At 54.7% G+C, this 25,476-nt stretch overlaps 6 protein-coding genes across 6 annotated transcripts; 3 read left to right on the plus strand and 3 right to left on the minus strand.

Moving 5' to 3' along the window:
- Positions 1-122: 122 nt before the first annotated feature.
- Positions 123-2,876, minus strand: PG986_014508 (uncharacterized protein; the record flags this gene model as incomplete). Its single annotated transcript, XM_066850730.1, has 5 exons — positions 123-942; positions 1,034-1,383; positions 1,446-1,772; positions 1,840-2,673; positions 2,745-2,876. 5 exons carry the CDS (start codon positions 2,874-2,876, stop codon positions 123-125), a joined length of 2,463 nt encoding a protein of 820 aa, XP_066692968.1.
- A 4,837-nt stretch (positions 2,877-7,713) lies between these two features.
- PG986_014509 (uncharacterized protein) lies at positions 7,714-9,489 on the minus strand (the record flags this gene model as incomplete). Its single annotated transcript, XM_066850731.1, has 1 exon — positions 7,714-9,489. The coding sequence occupies one exon, from the start codon at positions 9,487-9,489 to the stop codon at positions 7,714-7,716; it is 1,776 nt and encodes a 591-aa protein (XP_066692969.1).
- A 4,003-nt stretch (positions 9,490-13,492) lies between these two features.
- PG986_014510 (uncharacterized protein) lies at positions 13,493-16,180 on the plus strand (the record flags this gene model as incomplete). The annotated part of the gene is made up of 3 exons (XM_066850732.1): positions 13,493-13,600; positions 13,672-14,463; positions 14,516-16,180. 3 exons carry the CDS (start codon positions 13,493-13,495, stop codon positions 16,178-16,180), a joined length of 2,565 nt encoding a protein of 854 aa, XP_066692970.1.
- A 720-nt stretch (positions 16,181-16,900) lies between these two features.
- Positions 16,901-17,176, minus strand: PG986_014511 (uncharacterized protein; the record flags this gene model as incomplete). Its single annotated transcript, XM_066850733.1, has 1 exon — positions 16,901-17,176. The coding sequence occupies one exon, from the start codon at positions 17,174-17,176 to the stop codon at positions 16,901-16,903; it is 276 nt and encodes a 91-aa protein (XP_066692971.1).
- Positions 17,177-18,299: 1,123 nt separating this feature from the next.
- On the plus strand, positions 18,300-20,008 carry PG986_014512 (uncharacterized protein; the record flags this gene model as incomplete). Its single annotated transcript, XM_066850734.1, has 2 exons — positions 18,300-19,757; positions 19,838-20,008. 2 exons carry the CDS (start codon positions 18,300-18,302, stop codon positions 20,006-20,008), a joined length of 1,629 nt encoding a protein of 542 aa, XP_066692972.1.
- Positions 20,009-21,164: 1,156 nt separating this feature from the next.
- On the plus strand, positions 21,165-25,466 carry PG986_014513 (carbohydrate-binding module family 24 protein; the record flags this gene model as incomplete). The annotated part of the gene is given in 9 exon segments (XM_066850735.1): positions 21,165-21,254; positions 21,320-21,378; positions 21,445-21,695; positions 21,771-21,897; positions 21,963-22,349; positions 22,426-23,480; positions 23,569-23,744; positions 23,758-24,466; positions 24,535-25,466. The coding sequence occupies 9 exon segments, from the start codon at positions 21,165-21,167 to the stop codon at positions 25,464-25,466; spliced, it is 3,786 nt and encodes a 1,261-aa protein (XP_066692973.1).
- Positions 25,467-25,476: the final 10 nt, after the last annotated feature.

Below are 25,476 nucleotides of genomic sequence, written 5' to 3' on the forward strand. Positions count from 1 at the left end.
CATCTGAGGCTCAGCCGTTCTGCTATTTAGTGACAGATATATTGACAAGAAGCACGCTTTGGCATAGCACCAAGCCCGTTATTCACTTGACCACATGCTTGACCTCCACGTGTGCTGTAGTCTCAGCTCCAATCGCACCCGTCCATCCAACAGTTATTGACATCAGTGGACACGTCGCTGGTCGGGGTCCTGTAGAGGTCGGAACCCAATACCGAGCCGCTCTGCGCCGAGCTTTCGTAATCCTGCTCGTTGTCGCTTTCATTCTCGTAGTTGCCATCGCCGTTGTAAGAGCAGTCGTCCTCGTCTTCGCCTGTCGTCGTAGTACTAGTGAACTCGTCGAACAGCAGGAGGTCCTCAAGCTTGGAGGCCAAACGGTGCGCCCGCGCGGCGTCGACGTCGACGACGGCTAGTTCGAAGTTGACGATGGCCTGCGGTGGGGTAGTACTTATCCTAGACTGGTAGCCCGCGTGGTTCTGGTGTTCTTCGCGCTTCCGGAACTGTTCCAGGACCTGCCGCACCTTGGATGCGCGGAGGAGGCGGTTCTCCAGCGCCATGCAGAGGAGACCCTGCGCGACTGGCCTGGCCACCGTGTGCTGGAGGTACGCGTCCTGGAAGAAGCACATGCAGAGGTCGAAGTAGAACCGCTGTTCGCGACGCCGGTCCTGTGTGCTACGATTACTGCTCGACCCCAACACGGACGGCCCGGCGCTAGCGATGGCGCTGCCTAGCTGCATGTACCCGGCATAGGCGAAACTGGAGAAGAGCTTGTCGGGGAAGTCGAGGTGGTGTTGGAAGACCATATGTTTCATCTGGTTGATCGAGACCTCGTAGATCGCGCCGGGGGAGCTGTCGGCCGAGTTGAAGACCCGCAGTTTCTGGTCGCGCAGCGGGCTCTGGAGAAAGGGACGGAAAAGGGTAAGTATAACCGTGTGGAGGTACATGCTGCGCAAATAGGGTTAGACGTGTCTCAATAAAGCAGGCAGGGGGGGGCTTTGGGATGTCCATGAGAAGTGACCAGGGTAGTAGTGCTTACTGGAAAAGTAGCGTGTCGATGGGCGTGTTTTGTTCCTGTCTTTGAAGTTCCGGTCTTAATGTGGCGGCCCATTCTAACAGTTTAGTGTATTTGGTTTCGGCGAAGGCAAGAGAGACTCGTTCGAAAGGGGCTTCTCTCGATTGGTCGAGTATACGGCGGCGATCTCTTGGGCGAGGACCCAGAGCGTGCAGAGTGCGGGGAAGGCCCTGCCCATCCAAGTCGGGAGAGAATGTGCGGGCCAGTCGAGGTTGGATACATTTGCGCGTCTGTTGCTGTCGTGATGTGCACCGGGGATTGGCAAGATCGGAGGGTACTCTATGGGTTTCGCCTCGTAGAACACCGTCCGTAAACTACATAGGTTAATACTGAAAACAAGTCCACGTTGCAGGATTAGGGCACAACACACACGCACACACCTTAACCAACTGTACAAACCCCAAGCCACCTGTGCAGACGCTATCTTCATGTGCGGTGTCATGTTGTTGAAGTGGACCCTATTGCCTTCCTCTTCAGGAACGCCGAATAGCTTCATCCGTTCGCCCATCTGCCGGCTGAGCTGCTGCGTCTCGAGGGCCAAGTCGTCTCGGCATTGCAGCGTGCACACCATGCTGAAAATCGCGAGCGCAGAAGAGCTGGGAAGGAGGTCGGACATGCGCTCCGCCCGGTACAGCATCTCGGCCTCCTGGAAGAAGGCGTGGCCTAAAGCCGACGTCCGTGAGTCGATGGCAGCGCACGTATACTGAAACCATAGATCTAGTTGTTAGATTTCCTCTCCACGCCGGTCAGGCTGTGAGTGAGAGACTTACACAGGCATGGGACAGTAAAGAGCTGACAAGGAACGGGCTGCAGAAGGTGACCTCTAGGCTGACGAGATCGCTGAGGAATAGGTCGTCATCGAAGAAAGCATAGAAGGGATGGTCGACTTCCAGGTAGGTCGATATCACAGTGGCGGCAAAGTCGTTGCTGATGGGTACGCTCGTCCAGTAGTCGATCTGCAAGCGGCTAAGGCGCTCGTCGATATACGGCGGCGGCGTTGCTAGTCTCCGCGAAGAGGCGCCGGTGGTGCGATGGGACGGACGTAGTCGCTCGGTCAAGGCTGCCGTCAGACTGTCTAATGGATCGGTTGAACTAGATTGCCCTTGCAAAAGGGAAGTTGAGTGGGCCGAGATCGATCCTCCAACATTTACCAGAGGCGGCTGGCCTGGTCCGGGTTTCAACACTGGAACGGGGAAACGTGGGTGAGGATGAACAGTGGCGAGTGGGATCGGGGGTAGGACAGGGTAGGTTATCTGGTAACGAGCGGTCAACCTGTCGAACTCGAGATCCACCCTCGAGAGGGACTGAAGACTGCCGGCTACGCCCGTGTCCGTCGTTGGTGATCGGCTCCCTTGTGGTGTGTCGACTTCGCTCTTGGCAATAGCAAGATAATCCATAGGCCCCGGTGCTGCTCGGAGGTCTCGCAGGACCTGGATGATCTTTCCTTCCGGCGTGGCAGACAGAAAGTTTACCAGCTCAACATGCCTATCCAGAGACGACTGAAGCTCCCGCACCCGCTCCTTCAGGCGCTCCCCGGTCGTGCTGTAGCGACATGGCAGCAGCTTCCTGGTGCATTTGGAGCAAGAAGGTCGCTTGCCGTCGCACTAAGGAGGCGGCTGTAAGATCTGCCCTAGGGTATTGATGGAGACGGGCCATGCATTGTGAAGGTACTTACGGCGGTCTTTCTCGTGCGGCAGGTCTCACAGGCGGTTTTGGGGGCTGGCTTCCTCTTGGAATTGGGCGGTGATGTCGGATCGGGATAGGGGTGGCCGTAGGCAGGGCGTGGAGCAAGAGGCTTATACGACATGCTGGGTTCCGCTAAGCGGCCAAGTCCCGTCGAGGGTCAGAATGCTGTCCGTCGCGCGGGGAAGACGAAATGCTCACCTCGGTGCTCACGCAATGGTGATTCTATACAGCCTACATGCGCTGTGCTACAAAACGTGAGGTTGAACTGTCACGACGCGGATCATGCATCAAGGTGCAGCCGTTTTTGGTTCTTCTCGACTTTACGTTCACGGCTGCATTCAAGAAATGGGCCCGGCTATATACTCTGGATGCGTATTTCGTTTCAAATAGGTCTGGAGAATATTGGACGCTCAAAGCGCGACGTTACAGGTAAATGTTGCTGGTGACGACGGAGGAGGAGCCTGGATTGAGCGGCCATGATGCATGGCTAGGAGGCCGGGATGCGGTTTTTTATCGAGTAAAGCCAAGCTCAAGGGGGCAGATGGGTGATCTATCATTGATCCTTTCCCGAGTTGGCCTCTCTCTCCTCAGCTGATGAGACAGTGTGTGGCGGGACTAGTGAACTCTAGCCATTCCTTTTGAATTTCCTTCTTGTAATGTGGGAAGGTGGACGGGCGATGTCAGAAACTGGGCAGTTCTGCCGACAGTTGCCAAGGGGCGGGACTCTGTCCCGGCATTTGGCTACGGATGATCAACAGTTAACCAGCTATGGGGTCCTTATGCGCACCAGACTGGCTGAGCCTTCTTCGCCAGAGCCGGTAACCCCCTGGCCTGCCATTTATTAGTCAGTTTACTAATAGAAAAAGAAAAGAAGGAAGAGACCGATAGTATAGATGCATTCGTATAACTCACTCTGCTCCACGCATACAGATGACTACACGTGGTGGAATGGCTTGCGATTAGTCGCACTGGCTCCTTGGCAGCATTGCCTGTCTAGCGGTCGAGAAACGTACAGGGGGGGGGTTCTCTACAAGGGTCGTCAGGGGGATGGACGGCTGAACAGAGGCGACACTAATAATGAGCTAAAAACCGGTTAGATTTACCCTTTAACGGTTAATTTTAACTGCTTTTTATTTTATTAAGAAAATTAATATATTTTTAATATTAATTTTTATTATAGTTAATCTTTAAATTAATTTTCTAAATATTTTTTAAATACCTTTTAAATTAATTTTAAATTAATTAAAATCGACGAGGTAAATAATTAAATTAAAATAATTAATATATATTATAAATTAACTTATATATTTAATTAAATATTATAAAACGTAGTTTACTTTTAAAAGTATTTTTAATATTTAAATTAATAAACGCTTTTTATCGTTATTAAACTTAATAAACCTTATTAAAAGCGAACGAATATACTAGCGTTAATAAGCGCTAAATTATAGTAATAATATATATTCTATAATATACCCTCTTTTCCTTTTTAGCTACCAAAGTTCACCGGTGGCGTTGCCAACGCTGAGGAAGGCTGCAAAAGATCGACTTACCTCGGGAAATTCTTGTATCGGAAGAAAGCTGGCGCTCGGTATCGGTCTGCGCCCATCTTTCAACCGGTGTCCAAAGAAGGCCAAGGCCGCCGACGGCTACAATTATGCATGACTCTCTGTGGCCGACAAATTGTCCGTGGAAATCCAGCCACGGACTCCGAACCCTTCCAAAAGGGTTGCTTACCGATCCAGTATCTCGGTTTCTGGAACACTCCCTACATCCGCCTGCGGCCTCGGGGCTTCTCCTGCGCCGTCGTCGTTGTCGAAGCGGAGGCCATGGTTTCGGGAGCTCCGGCGTAAAGTCCACTGTATTGCAGCAAAAGCATTGAGCAGACAGAGCGAAGAATTTCGCACATCCGTACAAGCCAACCTCGGTTGGCGTATACAGAGTAGTTTTGACACGATCCATCCCGCTTGACTCGAAGTCGCTATTGGGCAGCTTCACAAGCTTGGTACCGACCATTCAGCTCGAAGCATAGTGCAGAGGCCCCAAGCTAACACGCGGCTGATTGCGTTGCAAATATGTATATGATTGCCAAGTAGGGAAGAGGCAACATAGCCTTATTCGTCGTTATCACAGCGAATTGAGGAATGAAGAGCCATATGTCGAAGTCGTAACAAAGTGTTTGAAAACTGTAGGTGTGTCGTTGCCCGTCGCGCCGCATCAGCCTTACCTGCTGTAGCCATCCGGAGAAATAATGGGTACCATGGGGGTCACTGAGTGTGCCAGCACTTTAGAGTTCTGCTCTCGGCCGACCCGTAGCCTACTCCCAAAGATTCGGTATGGATGGTGTCCCCAAGCGGGCCGCCGCAAAGGGGTGCCATACGTGGGTTGCCTCTCCAGCAGCATGGGCTTGGCTTGCATTACCGCTATGAAAAGTACAACTGCGCGTCGGTTGCTGCCACCGTGCTTACTGGCCTAGCATGGAAGTGTCGTGCATGCGAAGATCCATATCTGCGGATCTCGCTAACATGGTGGATTTCAAATCCCTGTTTTCTCAGGCGGCTGCTCCTCCAAGCACTGGCCAAACGACATGTCGCGGAGGCCTCCGTGGCCAATGACGGTGAAGAAGAGCAGAGAGGGGTGACTCGGGTATACTCCCGGATCATCCTATCGTGCTTACAGTGGAGAGCTGGACGACGTAGCCTGTCTAAAAAGAACGGAATAAGCCGGTATCGGCTACTGCACTGCTTCGGGACCGGGAAAGCCGCCGAGTGAGTATCATGTTTGTTACAGTCACATCGTTGGGATGTTGCGTGTTTTTCATTACTTGCTCGGTGAATGGCCTGTAACCAGTGTTCAGCCGAGTAAACGGGACCTTCAGAGCGCGCTCCCTACAGCGACTTGGAACCATCCAGACTCTCCCTTTCTCTCCCCGGCTCAGTAACGCACTAGCTCATTCATGCATTGAAGTAGATACGATAGATCACAGTGATGGACCAGAATACTCTGGGTCGGCGTTTTTGGCCCACAGCTTGACCGTCATTGCTGACACCATCGAAACAGATGTGGACAAAATCCCACCGGAAGGGGATTGCCGTGCAAAGATGAAGCAGTCGATGTGCAGCCCCTTACTGAGGCCCACAGCGTGAGATGTCGTATCCTTCGTCGTGTGGTATATCCTCCTCGCCCCGTATAGCCAAATCATAGATTGAACAACACCAGGATCCCAATGATAATTGTTGGCAGGGTGGGCCCAAGTAGTCAACTCCAGAACTGGCTTAACTGTGCAAGTTCGGACAGAGCTGGGCCGCAGGCCAACGCACCCGTCGGTAGTTTCTCGGACAGGTCGCCGATGAGGAGTCTTGGAGAAAGGCCAAGCCAGCCTTGTTCATTTTTTACTGGTAGCACCAGAACAATATGGGAAGAATAATGCCTCGGCAAGTGCCACTTAGGGTTGGCCAATGTACTTTGACACGGCCGAGTAGCCCCAGAGCTCTCCGTGCCGTTTCGGGGCGAATGAGCATCACTGATTGATTCAGCAGTGCTTTAAGTTAACTGAGCCGGGTACCTGTATTCACCAATCTGATACCAAGCTCATGACCTTGATCCGCGGCAGGGCCTTATCATCGCATGGATCTTGGTTCGCAGATGAGAATCGGCAATCGCCTCATGTGGCCATTGCGCCGTAGATAACAGCGGCAAGACGGCATCCACTTCTGGCCAAGCCGGGCTGCTAGACGGTTTCAGTGGTGCCCACTCTTGACAATGATGATGACGCTCCATATTTGGATCCATCTAACCGGTTCCTATCTGGGGAGAGTGACAGAAGTGGGCTGAAGCCCCGGATTGTACCCCCACAGCCTGTCACTCGAAGTGGATTGATATGAGCTCTCCACTCGAATCAGGTGGCAGATCAGCGTTTCACCACCGGCCTGGCCGGCTCTGACTTCCTGAGCACGATGCCGTGATGGTAAACGCTCTGACGTGCTGCCCATGGCACCTTGGCGATGCGGGGCCGCCGGCCGAAACGGCGTGCGAAGATAAGATACATTGCCCAGGTAAGCAGGAACTTCTGGTTGAATTGGTTGCCACCCGTATCTAGTCCTTGACGGCTCATTGGACCCGATGAATACCGGCAAATACAGCGTGTTAATGAACCGGCTCCTTGAGACAAAGCAAGCAGCAGCAGAATCATAATGAACACAGACAGAGTCGGAAACATAGTCGGACCTAACATCAATTGAGAGGCTCTTCTTCAATGCGATGCATGGTCCGACGCAGATCATATTCAAGACTCGAACGATTCCCCACCCTCGTGCCGCTATTTCCTTTACTTTTCTGGCTGATTTTGGATCTAGAGCGATCCATGCGCGCTTTTCAGCTGATAAGCTGGGTGGCAAAAAGACCCCAGTGGTGACCGCATGCTTGGGCCATCCCCTCACCATACAAGACCTGGCTGCCAGTATTGTGTCTGGCCGTTGTTGTTGATGTCAATAGTAGGGCGCGTCGGGCTGGAGATGACAATGGTGCATGGTCAGGCTCAGAGCAGCTTGTCTGAAGCGCTCCCTCAAGCCAAATATCCATCGAGGGGAATACTGGCGCTTCGCCGCGGCCACCTGAGTTCGGATGGCGGACGGATCTAGTTCTTGGGGAAGCTGGTGGGGATCTTGGATCACGGGGGAACAATAACAATTTGATAATAATGCTGCCGCTGCAGAGGTTTGGCCGGTTACAGGAGTCCTTCTAGATGTCCAAGTGCTACTCGTATCTCGCCGCGGATGATTGGGATCTGTCCAACGTAGCCCCGCGGAAGGCTTCGGGCAACATCCAAGTTTATCCAATGGTTGTTGACTGAATCCATGTAACAGATGGTTCAACTACCACGAAGCTGAGTCGATTCATTTGCTTCGTTTCTCGGAAGTTTATCCGAGTCTTATGGCGACGTTGACAGCATGCACAGGTCAGTCCAGAGTCTTGTTGTCCTTTTCGGCGTAAAACTTATCCAAACCACATATACACCCATTGGTTTGGCAGTCCCCGATGTGTTTCTTTGCACGCACGGCTGGGACCCCTTCGGGCTTTGGTGTTCCCACAAGCGGCCGAGACGTCGGAAATGCCCAGATGGATGGCCAGGCGGAATCGTCGAGCCCGGTCTCCCTTTCCAGCTCCGTCGCCATTTGCTTGACCGCAGCGGCATTGCATGTGATGCTGGTAACGCCTGCCGCCCATCCATAGGCGAAGACAGACCTACCGGGATTGAGCTGGCCGGCCAGCACGTGCTTGCTTGCATCGGGGAGCTGTTTCTGACAGTCTTTCTCATTCTTATCGACAGCGCGGATTGGTAGCCTGAAGTTGGATGGCACTTCATATATCGACAGGTCTTGCAGTGCCCTTACCAGCTCCTGCTGTCCAATCTCATTTCCGTCATCGTCGTCGCCGAGAATAACGCGGGCCCTTGCCTTTTCCGCAGGTGTTCCCATTGTCTTGACGATGTGCCTGAGCGTCTCTGCTGCCTCTGTAACACATACCAGCTCATGATCCCCTAGTGTAGGATAAAGATGAGCCGGGAGGAAATGTTCCTTCTTCTCCTGTTCCCAGTGCGCCACATGATGCCGATTATACCAGCCTTGCCTCGGCACAGCAGTGTGGGAGAAGTCGGACGCGAGCGCCACGAGAACAGAGGTGTCAATATTCAACACTTCTGTAAAGGATGACGAAGGGTGGGGAAACATAACACTCATGACCGACTGGCGCGACACGTCTGGCAAGGTGGTCTCGCCCTCCGTCGCGCTTATCCTGCCATCGGAGATCTGCAACATATCGTCCACGCCGTTCGCTACCATGCACGCTTCCAATGGCTCCATGAGGCTGATGCCATGCAGCACCGGCTCGCTGTCGGACTCTACCGCGAGATCCGGGTCATTGAGGCGCCGTGGGACGTCCGTCATGCTCTTGGGTACGACGGCAGTCGTACCGAAGCTAGGGACAGGCGGCAAATCAGCACCACACAGTATAGTAACCCCGGTCTTGCGGCAGAGCTGAAGAAGCTTGTCGACCTGGACAGTTTCGCCCTCAAAGACCCTCGGAAGGATGATGTATGCCTTTGGTTGCTTCGTACGAATCCTGTGATTTGCCGCTGCCTGGGTCATGTCCTTGGCAATCTTCAACAGAGGAATGTCAAGATCAGCAGTCTCGTCTTCAAATGGATCGTCATCCTCCTCGTCACTGTCCCCGCAATAGACAGCCTCCTTGGCAAGATCATAGAGAAGTTTCCTGTTGGTTGTCGTCGAGACCTTATACCAAGCTAGGCCGCCATCAGTAATCACGTCGACTGTGATGTGGCGTAGCTTGGAGCTGGACTGGGTTCCCAGTGAAGGCATGATCCGGCTTCCGGGTGCTAGTGGTAGCTTGCAGGTAGGATTGATGCATATCTTGCATCTAATGTCTACTAAATCTCGCGATCGCTTTGCTGTCTCCCAGATGGCCTCGTAGAATGGGAGGTTGGCACCGCTCAACCCGTTCACATCTTGAACACTAGGGTCGTGGGCCTCGCGCACTTGCTGTATCCTCTTTTCCAGGGCTCTGGCGTCCGCCTGCACATCCGAGCTCAGTGAGAGCAGCCTCGAATATAGCTGCGTCGTCGTACCTCGCGTTTCGCGCACGTGGGCCGCGAATTGCTCCAGCTCGGATTGCAGGGTCCTAGCTCTCTCAAACAGGTCTTGATGCGAGGCGTCCATGGTCATATTTATCAGGATAGTCGATTTCAAACTCGATGATTCAGGTCGTTAAAAAGAACAAGCTACTGCTTGCTTGAATAAGGCGACGTTTGCGTAGGCGTCTATGTCTGCTTGGAAAATCATGCCCCGCTACCGGCGTGAGCGCCAATGAAGCAAGAGCGAAGGGCGGAAAGCAAAGGGACAGGCAGCAAAGTATTCGTGAAACGGATCCATGGGTAGCAGCTTTGGTGACGAAGCAGAAACGATCTAGGCCAAATCGTCGTGTCGAGATAGCAAAGGTAGCGACAGCCTAGCATCGCAAAAGGATGGCTCGAGGTGCATTCTGGCTTCACGTGGAAAACATTGGAACCCTGAAACTCCAGTCGTCAAGATCCACTGGGAATCGCCGCGACTGATTTTCCGTTCACCAGTAAGAGCCTCCACCAGTTCGTATCAATGCTGCTTGATAATGGGCTAGCTGCCATCGTTTCCTGGGCCAAAGTTACCCAATTCTGTCTTATCTTCAAAGTGTGATTACATTACATACATCCATGATGGGAAGTGGTTTCTTCGTTCGCTCTCTTGCGAGGATTGCAGCTGGTCGGGTTGGAAGTCGAAAGTACCCCACCACTCTTATTGCGGGCTGGTGGCAGGCATCGGTCGCCAAGACCGCCTCTTATTCCAACTGCAAGCCGATGCCGATCTTGCAGGAACTTTAAGACGACTTGGGGACAGCCTTTACAATAGGTACCCAGGGCTGCATGCTCTTCAATCCTGCATACCAAGGGCGTGGTGCACCCTTTGATGAACGATGGGGAGTTATCTGTAATCTTGTCGTTTTATTTATTTATTTATTTTATTTTTTTCTTTCCTTTTTCGTGCGTAATTGGAGACGGTCCTATGTTCTTAAAATTCATGCGTCGACCAATATCACGACTTAACTAATACATGCAGCCTGCCAGCACATGTCAAGAGATGCACAGATAAGAAGTGAATGCGTCTCTATCTTATATCATGGGACGAACTCTTCTGTCCGATTAGATACCAGGCCTTTACCCGTTATGCAAACAGTGTGGCCAACCATTGCCTCATAAACAACATTCATCTGCCACAGGAGGCATGATTATGTTCCGTCAATTTGGCATGTTTGGAAAACACATTATCGAAGCGCCTGACGTGTGTAGGGTGGTGCTCAATGCCTCTGCATGGTCAAATGGTGTACCTGACCCCTACGGATTAAGAGGCTTCGGGCCCCGTTCACGCCGCTACGGGGAGTTCTGATCGGGCCGTGGTCTGCGCCTTCGGCTTCAATCGTGTGTGGGACGTTTATCGAGAGAGAGAATCAATGACGAAATACTATCGGAACATAACAAACCACAACACATCTACCAGCGCGTGCACTGTGCCCGACTTTGTGCTGTCAAGCTGACAGTAAGAACTTGATGTATTCAGGGCAAAACGGCGACGTAGGGACCAAGATGCCAAAGATGCATTACGCAAATGCTACAAAACATCAAAACCAAAATAGACCCGATGACATCCTAGGCAAGCGGGTTGACCCAGACCATGATACCTGTCCGTACCTAAAACAGCCGGATTCCGACATATCTATTCTGACTATGGGGCGTTCATCGTAGATCTCGTCCCTCCGACTGTGCACCTGATATTCGGGAATGGAGCCAAGGCGTGCCAGTGTTGACGCCATCTGCGGGGGGTTTCTGTCCAACGCGGGATGACACCTACCCACCTCGTTAACGACAGTACTATAGTGTCAAGTGTGGTGCGACAAGACTGGCTGGAGGGGTTCGGATCCCACGACTTGCAAAGTTCGGGGATATGAGGAAGATCCGCGACTAGAGATCTATGCTGACTATCATCTAAGAGACACTGCGAGTCCAACACGTGATGCGACAACACTGGATGTTTTCTTTTCTGCCATTTTGCGACGCCGTTCTCATTGGCCGAGCAGGCATCCATTAGCGACGACCAAAAGACAAGCATACTGATTGAGAAATTAAGGTTGCGCAGTGCTGGTCCATGTGCGGATGGGACGGCAGAAGACCAGATGCGCATCTTTGCATCATTGCGGGGCCCGCAATGCTGCCCCCAGATGCATCCCTGTTTTGCGGTACGCTTGCAAGTCGCATTCTGATACGCATTGCAACCACACGTGCGAAATGAGATTGCACTTCGAACGTTGGGCAGCTTGGAGATGATGCTCCGGAACAACGTCCGCCAGTGCATTCCTGCTGGATCGACAAAGGACGGGCAGAGAGGGGATGCGCGAATGTGCTCAAATGAATTGAAGGCGTCCCTCGTGGCGGCTCCGTTCGTGCCCTTCGGGTTTGCGCCTCGATGTGATAAGTCAGCTAGCCCTTCAGCCGTTTTGCACTATGACGTATTTGACTCGAGGCGAGAAGACAATCCCCTTCCTTAGCTTCAGAAGCTGTCGCGTTGAAAGTCATCCATCATTCGATGATGCCAAGGTGATAGTGCTTGGCACTTCCATTGATGACAGGACCTGGCCAAAAGAAAGCCGCGTTTCAACGCCGAATCAAACAATGAGTGGTCCTGCTTCGCACGCGTCATCGCCAGATTCAACCATCAGCAAAAGGGAAATTACTGGCAGCCCAAACGATTGAGGACAGGCTGGTGGCTACGCGACTGATAGTAACTGGCCAAATCGAGTGCTGTTGGTAGAGCTGGTAGATCAATCGTTCGAAATGCAATCGCAATTGTTGCTGCGATTTTGGGGGATTGGGAGGTAATGAGGGGTGGCATTGCTATCGAGCCCATCGTGTTCCAGAGCTCATTCCAGCCATCTGGTGATCCGTTGTCGTGGATACCTGCCCACCTCCCATGCCACTCGACTTGAATTGATGGATCGATGTTTTTTTTTTTTCAGTGACAAGGCAGGTAATGACGATGTCGCGCTGGACCTTTGCTAGATGCAGCTAAGATGGGATTTGAGATTAACAACAGCCAAGTGTAGGTATGTAGGCTGAAGGACGAAAATTGCACTGACTGCTGGAACAGCCCATGGCATGGCCCCAGCAGAATGCCCTAGGTCCAGGCCCAGCAGGCCCAGCAGGCCCAGTTTCCATGTCGGGTGGGTGCGGTCTACTGGCAGACTGGGTCTTTGGTTAGCGGAGGATCGCGGCTGGCAGGCTGGTGGCATTTGCATGCCGGCACCCCTGTCGGACCAATCGTCAGCTCCCCATAGCACCCATAGCATAGCTACAGGAGCTACCCACCCTAGCTCGAAGGACCTGTCCCGGTTGGGAAGAAATCACCTTCATCTAGCTGTATCCGGAGGTGGCAGTCCATAAACCTGTCCGGCAATGGAAGCAGGCATCGCCCATAACCTGATTTTCCACGAGGAAGGTTATGTAATCTCACAGATGGTATGAGGGCTGAAAGGAGTAGCGCGGGCTAGTAGGCATGCTAGTGGCCTGAATGGGGTTGTTTTTCGGGCTCTTGGGGGAAGCGAGCGTGGGAATTAGGCCCAGCGTTTGTTTGTCCAGCGTGCTTGCGTGGGCGCAGAGGCCTGTAAGGAAGGACAAGGACTGGACGGCAGACGGGTCGCAGATGCCAATCCAACGATGACGTACCACAACTCAATGTTTCACGTCACCACCAGCCAACCCATTCAACACTCGAGCACCCTTTGGCGCGGTACATGCAATACATGCAATCCATGCAGTACCTGGTTTAACTTGGCACTGCACAGAAAACCTGCCGCAAGCCTTTCCCTTCCCCCTTTGATCTATCCCATTGAGACTTCATAAAACCTTTCTCCCTCCCCAGCTCCTCGCACTGGTCCTGCTTTCTCCTCCCATCTAAACATCTACTGTTGTATTCTCTTTTCTCGTTGTGATACCCCCCAAAAGCTTGATACCCTATATACCCATACAAGCTTTAATACCCCCCAAACCACCCATACATCCACCTACGACCCATATCCCTCTTGACAAACGATATACGACTTCCGATTGGTACTACTACGACCAACCCATCTTCAATCATGTCGGTCAACAAGCCCACAGACGTGAAGCAGAAGGAGGCCGATGTCAACCGCAAGCTGCAAATTTACGGCATCATCAACGCGTTCCAGGCTGGCAAGGTGCCATCCGTATGTTCTCCCTGCGCATGCCGTTCTTGTCCTGTCCGCTGGCAATGTACTGACACCCGATGCGCCTACAGAATGACCAGATCGATGTCGCCCTGAACAGCTTCCTTGCTTCCAAAGCGCTTGCAAACCCTTCCAACAAGCTCTCCGCCGAAGGTCGTGCTCTTGTTGGTGATTTCTGTAGCGTCGTTGAACAAGCAAAGAACCTGCTGCTGTCCAAGAACGAGGGCAACCTGCTGCAGGATTTCGTGTGGCAGACTACCCAGTTCGACCCCCAGGCTGTCAGCACACCGAACGCTCCCATTAACAAGGAGACCGCCCAGCAACATGGCAACCAGGCATTGGAAGGCCTGCGAACGCTTGGAACTTTGATCATCACCAACGGACAGTTCCGCAAGTTGCTTAATGACGCGACCATTCTTCTTCGCGACATGGCTGGTGACGCTGCCGCCAACACCGCCAACAAAGTTCGCCCCGACAGTGACGCGCTGAACCAGATCGACAGACCGGCCCAGGACAACACTTGGCACGAAGCTCCCAACGTCAACAAGGACAACGTCAAGTCTCAGCTTCAGAACTTCTACAAGGGCAACCCCAAGGAGGATGCCAAGGATGCTGCCTCAGCTGGTGTCAATGCTGCCCAGCCTTCCACCAGCGGCGTCAACGACCAAGCCGGCCAGCAGGCGGCCCACGGTACCGCCCGAGAGCGTCTCCACGAGAACACCTCTGAAGAGGACCGCCAACAGGCCAACGAGATCAAGGAGAAGGGCAAGGAGACTGCCGCGCAATACCGAGAGCGGACAAAGCAATATCTTTCGAAGAAGATGCCCGAGGAGCGTCGTGAGCAGACTATCTGGCGATTGAAGGTATGTTCGCATTAGCGACACAATATTCCCCCACTTTACTGACATGCTTTAGAAAATGGTGCTTGAATGTCAGCAACACCCCGACTACCAGACTGCTATTACCACTTTGCTCGACCTTGCCGAACAGTACGGTGGTCATGCCCAGCAGGTCACTACCGGTGCTACTGGCACCGTCCAGGAGGGCCGTACTGGTCTGGCCCAGGCCGAGGCTGACCTCAAGACCTTAATCGAACGCTTTGCCAACGGCACCTCCAGCGACGATCTGTGGTCTTCTATCCAGACCGTCTACGCGGACGCAGACAGAGATCCTGAACTTAAGAACTGGTTCAAGTCGATGAACAAGTACGTCCGTCGCTGCCTACAAGAGCAGGGCTACATCATGGAGGAAGATTCGACCAGGGAGTGGAATCGTCTGTATGACCACGGCAACTATCTCCTTCGCGACCGTTACCGCCAGCACACCGATCGTATTCTCGACGAGATCAAGTTCCTTGCTACTCAGTTCGACGAGGACCCAATGAACAAGCGCTTCGCGCAGTCTCTCCAGAAGCTGTTCAACGACCTTGGCAACGACGCCAATGGCAAGCCTACCTTCAAGCCTCATTTGATCAAGGATTTGACTGAGATCATCATTCCTTCCGCATTTGAGAGCATCGCCTACATCCCCATTCCCCGCATTGAGTACTCCGATCCCATGATCGATGCCGTTGTGGAGAACCTCGTCTTGGAGAGTGACAACTTTATGCCCAACGTTTTCGAGATCGCGAGCGACCACTACTTCCGCTGGGGCCGCAAGAACCTCGCCAATAAAAACAAACAGGCTTTCGATGTCAAGGTAACTGGTATCCAGATGGATCTGCGCGATGTCAGCTACTACGTCAAGCGAAAGCAGGGATTCCCCTCCATCACCGACACCGGTGTTGCCAACCTTTTCATGGGTGGCGATGGCTTCTGCTTCCGCATGAAGTTGGCCTCGGCTGACAAGGATGACCGCCAGAACTTCTTCAAGATTGAGAAGGTCGATGTCGATGTCAAGAACTTGCAGGTAAAGTTGGTTAAGTCCAACCACAAGCTGCTCTTCGGCATGTTCAAGCCCATCATGCTTAAGGTGCTTCGCCCGGCTGTGCAGAAGGTGGCCGAGAAGCAGTTGAAGGACCAATTCAACCAGTTTGACCAGGTCATGTACCAAGTCAAGCTGGAGGCCGACCGTGCCCTTGACGAGGCCAAGGAGAACCCTGAGCAGGCTTCCAACATCTACCAGCGCTACGTCACTGCCATCCAGAAGCGGGCTATGCAGGGCAAGGAGAAGGTTGATGAAGTCGCCAGCAAGACCAAGGTCAACATGGCTGTCACCAAGGAGGACAGCATCTTCCCTAACATTCAGCTCCCCGGTGGCATCAGCTCCAAGGCCACCGAGTACAAGGAACTGGCTCGCAAGGGCGAGAAGTGGGAGAGCCCCGTCTTCTCCATTGGTCACGCGTCCAAGAGCACCAACCTCCCCAGCGCACCCACCGTCACCCGCAAGACCCACGACCTGGCCAGCCAAACTGGCAGTCATACCAATGGCAGCGCCCATGGCAACGGTACCCTAAGCGGAAACGGATACGCCAATACCGGCTACAGCAACGGCAACGGCAACGCGCTCAACGGCCACAACAAGCTCTACGACACCACTTCGCCGTTGGGCAACAACCCGACCAACCAGGTGACCATCTAGGAATGTCACGAAGATCACGATGAGGAGTGCGAGCTTGATTGATTTTTCCATGTTTTACGAAAGTAGGGGGAGGGCGGTTGACGGATGGACAGGTTATACCCCCGTCGCGTGGCGACCATACATGTTCATTGCAGGAAACACGATGATACCTTTTACTGTTTGCGGTTTACTTTCCCTTTGTATGATTACTTAATCACCAGCAACCTAATACCAAGAATGACACCTGAACTACCTACTAAATTCGATGGCTTGTGAGGCGACTGTAACTACAGGTATCGTACCTTGTGATGATTACAACTTGCCACCACTGGGCACAAGAGTCGTGTTCTTTCTGGTCCCTGCCTTCTTGCAATAACCTTCCCTGCCGTGTCTCGTCGGAATTGACAAGGGTTTACGTGCGTCACCCTTCATGGTCTCTTCTTGGCAGAATCCCGGTATGACGGTTAACAAAACATCGATTTATCAGGCGCGTTTGTATTTGATTTCAACAGCTTATTTGCCAACTTCAACTTATGTACTTTCTAACATTTCCCTCGGTCATCTCACTCTATACATTTCCTCATCATCTGTTCCACTCAAACGTCTTAGAATACCACGTAGTAGGAATCGCACACATCTCTCCCGCGCACCCGGTCTCCCCCCTTTCCCCTCTCCATCATGTCGGCCAATCATGTTGATCTGCCTTGTCATGCTTTTGGTAGCGGTGAAGGAAAAAGAACCTTAGTTCTTGGAAGTGTCCGGCTTGGGCTGTTGCGGTTTTGGCTCCGGCGACTCCGGCCGCGGCTTCGGCGCGGGTTTTGGGCTGTTGGTGATGTCGTAGCCTCCGCGTCCGAGGTCCGAGAAGACGTCTTCAGCCGCTGCGGCGTCCGGGTCCAGCCGGTTGTAGTTGGCTAGTGTCAGGAATCGGCTGGTGCTGGTGCTCGCGTCACTTTCGGATGAGATGATGGTTGGGCCGGGCTTGGGGTTGCCGGTTGTGTCGTAACTTCCTCGGGCCATGTTGATGTTGCTGCTGTCGTAATGGATGTTATGATTGAAAATGTAATGTGTGGATAGAGTGAAATTAGCACGGCGGATGTGAGTGAAACGTGCAGGTGTTGTGGATTTGATGATGGAGGTGTTTTTCGTATAGACTGATTTTTTATGGCCTGGCCATACAAAGGCTTATTTATGTAGAATCTACGGGTGCCTAGTGGACACGATGTACTAATGTTGTTGTTTTCCATCGTGCAGCTTGTTCCATGTACGTCTCGTTTGTATGCAAGTATTATACTATTGGCATGGGGAGGATGTGGTGTTTGACCACACTGAAAACCACTGTGGTATAATCGCAATATTGACGAGAAGAAAGAATGAAAGGGGTATAGGGAGGACCGGAACAAAACACATGTGCGAGAACAATGGCCAGGTGCATTTATTGCATAGGGGTGGGCCCCTTTACTGAGACACCCCGGACTCTTTGTCTTCTGAGAACACAATGGGGACGAGCAGGGTCTGCACAAACGCCATTGGTTGCCGGCTTGTCGGTGAGGCTATACTCGAGTTGACCGTCTGGGGCTTGACTAAGACCTTCTGCACACATGTCTCGCCGCCCTCGGCAATACCGATGTTGGGGGTGAAATGGCGGGGGGGTGCTTTGCAACACACTTTACATACCATAACTCCGAGTCTGAAGAGACCAGACCCCAGCTGCCCCGTGAGATACAAACAAATATATGTTGATATAGACGATGCTTTCGCGCAGTAGCATATATGCACTTATATTGTTGCTAACGTGTCGCGCCCCATGACCACGGTGGTGGGCATAACGTTAGTGACTTGTGAAGCAGCCATGGAGGGTGTGCAGTTGCCCGTTTCGGTTGAAAGGCGGCCGACGAGTTTGGTGTGTGTCAAGTTGAATAAACCAAATTTTACACGCAAGGTTCGAGGTGGAGTTCACTTTGGTTCTTTGGCCATCTCCGATAATCTGGGTAGGAAGAGGCTTTGGTTTTCCTCCAGTCTGGTTCATGCCAAAGCCAAACGGTGTAAAACCAACAGGTTTAAATATCCTTTTTCTTTAGGAAAACACTTCACTGATCGTACCCATTGGCTCAATTCTTTTCATTCAACTCAACACACGATCATGACTTCTCCAAACGCAGGTCACCTTTGTGCGGCGGGTGCGGCGGCCGTGGTAGGCTCTTCGCTTGCCGCCTACATAATCCGTCTCATCCTGTCCAACAAGACTGTTGGACCTCGCCATGCTCAACTGTTCCTCCGCCTCCAGCAGGCCGTGGCCAAGGTTCCTGGCCTATACAAGCTCGCCGCGAACCGCCGACTCGCCCTCGCGGTCCCCCTGTGGTGCGACAGCGCCCTCAAGCTCATCCAAACCCTGACCGGAAGATATAATTGGCTGAAGGGGTTCGTCCTCAGGTCCTTGTCAGTTTCCGTCACCGTCCCCGCACACGATAGTCTCAGCGCCAACATTCAGCAATGGATCACGCAAGTAGAGCAGCCCAAACACCAATACTACACGTTTACTGCGACGGCGGGGGGCGGGTACATGAGCAACCCAAAGACCAGCCATGCCCAACCGATGCCCAACAACCCCGACGGAAGGATAACGTTGAGACCGGTATACAAGGATGTCCAATTCTGGGACGGCTGGCGTCCGTTCTGGTTTATCCGTCGTACGGCACGCACGGCACAAGACAACACGAACACGGAAGATAGCTCCACGACCATCATGACGCTGGGCTATTCGACCGCCCCCATCATGAAGTTCTTCGACGCGTGCCAGAAGCTGGCCGAGGAGTCACACCCCTCGACCAAGGGCGCGCCGGTCATCTACGTGTACCACCCCTACGCCGACGAATTCGCTTCACAACGTGGCGGCGGCCTCGCGTTGTGGGGCCCGGGCCAGCGCAAGACCATGCGTCGCCTCGAGAGCGTCTACATCGACGAGACGGTGAAGGAGGAGCTCGTCAAGAAGGTCGGCCGCTACGTGAATCCTCTCCGGTCCCAGATGTACTCGGCCTGCTCCGTGCCGCGCCGGCTGGGCTTCCTCTTCCACGGACCCCCCGGCACGGGCAAGACGTCGCTCTCGCTCGCCCTGGCCGGCAAGTTCGGCCTGCCACTGTACATTCTCGACGTACCTGACGTCAAGAGCGATACGCATCTCAAGGTCCTCTTCAATTCCCTTCCGCCGAACTGCTTCGTACTGCTCGAGGACATCGACTGCGTGGGTTCGAAGCGGGTGGCCAAGGAGGAGGAGGAATCACAAAAAAGGATGCAGCAGCTGCATCCGGGTTTGCAAAGACCGGAGGCCGGCGTCACGCTGTCGGGCCTGCTGAACGTCCTCGACGGCCCCGACTCGGTGGACGGCCGGATCCTGCTCATGTCGAGCAACCACCCGGAGCAGCTGGATCCGGCCCTGATCCGGCCGGGGCGCGTCGACCAGAAGATCTACCTCGGCTACATCAGCCAGGCCTGCGCCGAGACCATGTTCTGCCGGATCTACACCAAGTTCCGCGAGGCCCTGCGGCAGATCCGCCAGAGGGAGGAAGAGAACGAGGAGGAGCGGATGAACGGGAACGGGAACGTGAACGGGGAAGGGCAAGAGAAAAAGGTAGTTGTCTCTCTCCCCCGCCTCCGCCAATCACCCTGATGACCGACGCGGAGCTGCGGATGCATGCGGCCGCCTTCGGATCGCGCATCCCGCCGGGGACCTTCACGCCGGCCGAGTTGCAGGTCTATATATTCGACCACGAGGAGTCGCCGTGCGCGGCTCTTGAGGATCTGGACGACTGGGTGAAGGAGAAGGTTGGAAATACACAGGAAGCGTTGAATTAGTTGGAGTACTAATACTCATGTACAGTGAATAGCGTTATATTATATACCCATTCTCTAGTCAAGAAGTTGACTGTGAAGTCTCGCTAAAAGCTTGCTAGAGGTTTATTCAATGTGAATTCAACGTCCCAGGAGGTACGTAAGAGAAAAACGTCCCGAGCTACTGCGCAACTGTTCCAAGTGCCCAGGCGGGGCAGGAGGACGCACCTAATTAATCCAGACGTGGACAGTCACCAAAGATCGTGAGCAGTCGCCGGAGTCGTAAGCAGTTGTAAGATGAGAGAAAGAGGAAAAAGAGAAAGGAACGTCAGAGTCGCACGTGCGAGCTTTCGTAGATTCCAGACGCTGAGCTGGTAGCTCGAGGTTTCAACGTTCATCTATTCAACAGTGTGTTTCCATGAACGTTGTTAGGAATGCCTTGGTTTGAAACCGGCTTCCGAGGCACTTGGTAATGCAGCCAGGTATGCGGCCTCGGATCTGGCCATCCTGGGCAGTGTTGTCATCGGCCAGTTGCCGGACCCGTGGAGAATGCCAAGGCTCTAAAGAGCGATAGTGCCATATTATGGGGCGAACGTTGGGGTGGGATGAAGCCGTTTGGTTCGCTGAAGTTTGTACTTTTCATGGGGGGCAAAGGCTGGCAAAAGCTTGAAAGGCCCCCTGTTGACTAGCTCAGTGGACCTCCTGGCAGCCGGAGTGCTGGTAAAACGTCCACGAACGTCCCTGACAGGCCCACGCTGCTCCCTCTCGGAGCTTTGCTCGGGCGCCTAAGACCGTGACACCGCGCTGTCAGTCTCGGCCTGACAGCCGGATCTGTGCTGCAGACATGGAAGGTCTCTGTCGCACCCCACAGGGCTGGCTATTGCGGACGCTGGAACCGTGGGTCGGAAGTCGGAAATCGCTTCACCTCGCGCCATTGCCAATTTAACATGGCGCTGTAGCCTGCTGAGTGCAGGCCTGCACGGGGGGACTTTTCGCATCCCTGCCGCAAGCATGGGAATCGTACAATTCGCATGTGGGACAGACATCCTGGCGGCACGACAAGACGGCCCTGGAGACCATCACTCAATGATAAATAGCCTCAGTCGGCAGTGGCAGCTGCTTCGGGTTTTCTTCTTCTTTTGACCAGCATGCGCTTTGGGCCTTCTGACCAACCGTCAAGATGAGAGGAGCTCGGACGCTGACGCTGCTAGGCGGCACATTGTTGCTGGCCACTCAAGTCGCCTCCAAGGCTGCGATAGCCCATTATATGGTATGTTTTCGTTCTTTGGTGTACTTCATTACGCATTCGTACCTGACACACAACTTCGCGCACAGCTTGGTAAGGTCACAGAAGAGCATGTAAAGACGGACTTGAAGAAAGCGAAAGCTGCTGGGTAAGTTCGCCAAATCCTGCGGACAGCCCCGATATCCGCCAGCGCACGTGTTGACTGTTACTGCAGCTTCGATGCCTTTGCGATGAACGTTGGCTGTGTCGAGCCAGATTGGGTCGACGAAGTCCTCGGTTACATGTTCAATAATGCCGCCGCCGCCGGCATGGGCGTGTACTTGAACATGGACCTTTATGCCTCCGGCGACGCATGCTGGAACGGAGCGTCGTGCTGCGACTACGCCAATGACTACACGGGCATCTGGAACAAGTACAAGAACTCCGATGGATGGTTCAAGGTCGACGGCAAGAACCTTGTCAGCAGTAAGTAGTCCCCTCTTCTAAACACTGGTTGAAACCCTCCGAGGACGTGGAGACTGACAGGAAACCCCGGAACAGCCTTCTCTGCGGCAAACTGGTCTCGGAAGGAATTTAATGCGTGGCGATCGAGATGGGACGAGGGAAACCTCTTCTTCATGCCCGATTTTGACAACACCACGGGATACTGGGAGGGTGCGGAAGGCTGGTGGCAAGTTTCTCAACCCCCTAACTGCCTGTCTACTGGAACGCTAACCCGCCGGGAACCAACAGGGAGCACTGGGGCGAGACGGTCGACGGCATCGCCAGCTGGGAGAGCTCGTGGCCTGAGTATGCGGGTCACGGAGGCGCCTTTCCTGGCGATGTCGGTCCCGACCTGAAGCCTTTCCGCGCGGCGCAAGACCACGGCGCCGAGTACATGATCCCGATCAGCCCGCTTCAGTACAAGGCGGCCTACAAGACTAACCTATACCGTCTCGGCGACATGAACCTGCCCGTTCGCATGGAGAACATTCTGGCCATGAGCCCGCGGCCCAACTACGTGCAGTTTCAGACCTGGAACGACGGGCCGGAGAGTCACTACATCGGTGATGTTTGGCCGGAGCAGAACCATGACTACCAGCCGTGGAAGTACATGAACCCCGACCGTTACGATCACAGGTTGGTCCTTGCTTCTTCTTGAACTCTGTTTGGCGTCTAGCATTAAAACGTCACTGCTGACTTGAAACCAATGTAGCGGCTGGCAACCCCTTGTCCGATCGTTCAACAACGCTTTCCGGAAGGAGGGCTCCACGGCAGCCTCCATGGATACCGCCGACGGTAAAATCGCCGAGGGCGCCATCTGGTACCAGAGCTTCCCACGCGATACCGAATGCAACGGCCCGGACGGCCTGTACTCGGAAGCACCGACCAACTACAAGGCCGGCGTCGAGGGCGTTTACTTCGCCGTGGTGATGAAGCAGGGCCTCGCGCCGGGCCACACCCTCAAGGTCTGGAGCGGCAACACCGAGACGCCCGCCGTCTACGACCTCAAGGCCGGCCTCAACTACGGCAGCGCCGAGGTCCTCAACCGGGGCGCGCAGTTCCTCGAGATCCTCGACCCGAGCGGCAAGCGCGTCGCCTCCGCGGCCGGCGGCATGTGCGTGGCCGCGTCGTGCCCGCGCGGCATCGCCGTCCGGAACTACCACGTCGTCGGGGTCGAGGTGGGCGACCAGGGCGCGACGTGCACGCCGTGGCCCCGCGAGCAGGACGAGCCCAACCCGGACCCGGACGCGACCAAAGCTCCTCCTGCTCCTACGCAGCCGACGACTACGGAGCAGATGCCGCCACCGGAGGAGACGGATGGCGCTATCGTCAAATGGCTCAACCGCCACGACAAGGACTGTTTAATTTACAAGGACTTCCCGGACAAAACCGAGGACTGCAAAATTCCGTGCCAAGACGAAGTCGAAAAGGCCGAAGCCGAGCACAGAACTACGTCCTACGGATGCATTGGGTTCTGGCCGGGCGCGAAATCTATTCCATGGGAGCGGGCTGGCCATTACAGCCAGTGGGTGGCTCTGGGTCACTGCACGTGTGACGATCCGGTTTTGAACCTGGTCGGAGATACGTTCATCGAGGCATTGCCCGTCATTGCAGAAGTATGTCTCCCGAAGAACTGGGAAGTGGAAATATGTACTAATAAGCGACTGCGCCAGGTGGGATGCTACGTCCTCATGTCCTCATTCAAGCTGGTTCTCGACATTGCGCTGGATGCCATCCCCGAAGGCAGAGCGCTAACCGCGCCTATGCGTATGTCCTCTTCCTTCCCCCGTGAAAAAGACCATTATGCAAAAGACGAAGGAGACCGGAGCTAATGAGATGAACCACCCACTTTCAGAAATGCTGGTCAACGCCGCGAAGCTGTCCAGCTACGTGTACGACGCCTCCCAGGGTCCCGACGAGGCCTTCGGCCACTGGCTGAACCCCTGCGGCAACAACGACCTCGTCCCGGACGAGGTCAAGAACGTCTTCGACACGCTGAACTCGATCGCGGACTCGGCCGCGAGCTTCAAGGTCCCCCTCCAAGATCGGCAAGGGCAGCGGCCGACGAGGCGACGAAGGCAACCCCCGCACCGGCAAACCCAAGCCGACCAAGACGAATGACCAACAAACCTCGAAGCGCCCCAGCGAGACGGGGTCCTGCAAATTGAAGCCCGCCAACGCCGTCGGCCGCCAGGGGCCCGGCGTCGTGACGAGCCGCGAGTGCAACAAGGGCGCGACGACGACACATGCCTACACCATCACGTCCCTCTCCTACGCCGCGACCGCGAAGCCGACCGTGGTGGCCGCGACTTGCTCGGGCAAGTGGGGTCAGGCCTGCCAGCACTACAGCTCCGCCATCTCGGCGCATCCGGAGTGGAAGACGCTGTCGTGCGGGCCCAAGATGGCGACGGCGACGCAGCCGGACCTCAAGGCGGCCGCTACCGATGCGTGGGCCCGGCAGCACGGAGGTGCCGGGTGGCAGAGCGCGGCGTACCGCGATGAGAAGCTGTGCGATAAGGCGGAGTACCCGCCGACGTACTTGCTGAACGGGGTCGGTAAGGCCGACTCCAAGCGGTGCGGTGTAGGGCCCAGCCAGGTGGTCCGCTGGGTGCCGAGGGGACAGAACCGGGGGGCGGCGCATATGTGGAGCAATATTTGCTTCGATACGCCTCTGGGCGCGATGAGCGATGCCGAGATGTATGAGGCTGCGAAGAACAAGAACTTTGGTGCAAAGACCAAGGTCAGAGCCGCCAGTAAGTAAAACACCCACCCAGTCGGCCCCCGCACATCTTTGTAACTGACCATGTTCCGCATCGTGTAGCCAAGACGGAGTACACCGTCGGAGTCACCGTGGCCCACATTCCCCAATTCACCATCTCCTCCTGGGAACACAAGGCGACGAAGGACGACGGTCTGTGGGACAACCCGTGCTGGCCTAAGGACATCACGCCCAACGATCCAGGCTTCGCCCTGTTGGAGTCCGACCCTTGGTACGCACGAAACAGCAAGAAGCCCGCGTACGACTACAGCCAGCCCTACGCGCCCGGCACCAACGGACCATCCAACGGCCCCGCCCCCGTTCAACGCCGTACCTGGACTGTAGAAGGTAACGATCCATTCAACAACGGGACTTTGTCCTCCACCGTCGCCACCAAGCGAGACTACGAAGGCAACGGGCCAGGCATCGAAGCGGAGCTCTACCTGACCGAGAACCCCGAGAACGCCGAGGTCCAAGAATTCACCATCGGCCCCCGCATCGGCCAGGGCGCCGACGGCTCCATCTACACCGCCACGGTCGAGGCCGACGGCTGGGACCCGTGCCAGACCTGGGTTCTGAAGAAGGACTACGTCAGCATCCGCGACTGCGACCGCGAGTACGCGGCCTACGCGGCCGTCGAGGGCCACGGCATCGCGCCCGTGTTCGGGGCGCAGGTCCTCGACTTCGAGACGGTGGACATGGTCCGGATGGGCCTGATCCTCGAGTACGTCGCGGCGCGGCCCGTGGACCCGCAGAGCCGGGAGGATGCGCGGGGCGCGATGGAGGCGCTGCGGAGGCTGCACGCGCTCGGCTGGGTCCATGGCGACTTGCACATCGTCGGCAATATCTTGGTTCGGGCGGCGGACGGGAGGGTTTTCCTGATCGATTTCACGCACGCCAAGAAGTCGAGCTTGGCCGCGGAGAAGGACCATGATGTCCAGTCGCTGAAGAGCATCTTCCGCGGCGTGATTTGGGACGGAGATAGGGTTTTGTAGTAGTGGCTTG

Source organism: Apiospora aurea (genome assembly GCF_038362705.1).
Source record: "Apiospora aurea strain CBS 24483 chromosome Unknown utg000010l_segment0_segment0, whole genome shotgun sequence".
NCBI lineage: Eukaryota > Fungi > Ascomycota > Sordariomycetes > Amphisphaeriales > Apiosporaceae > Apiospora > Apiospora aurea.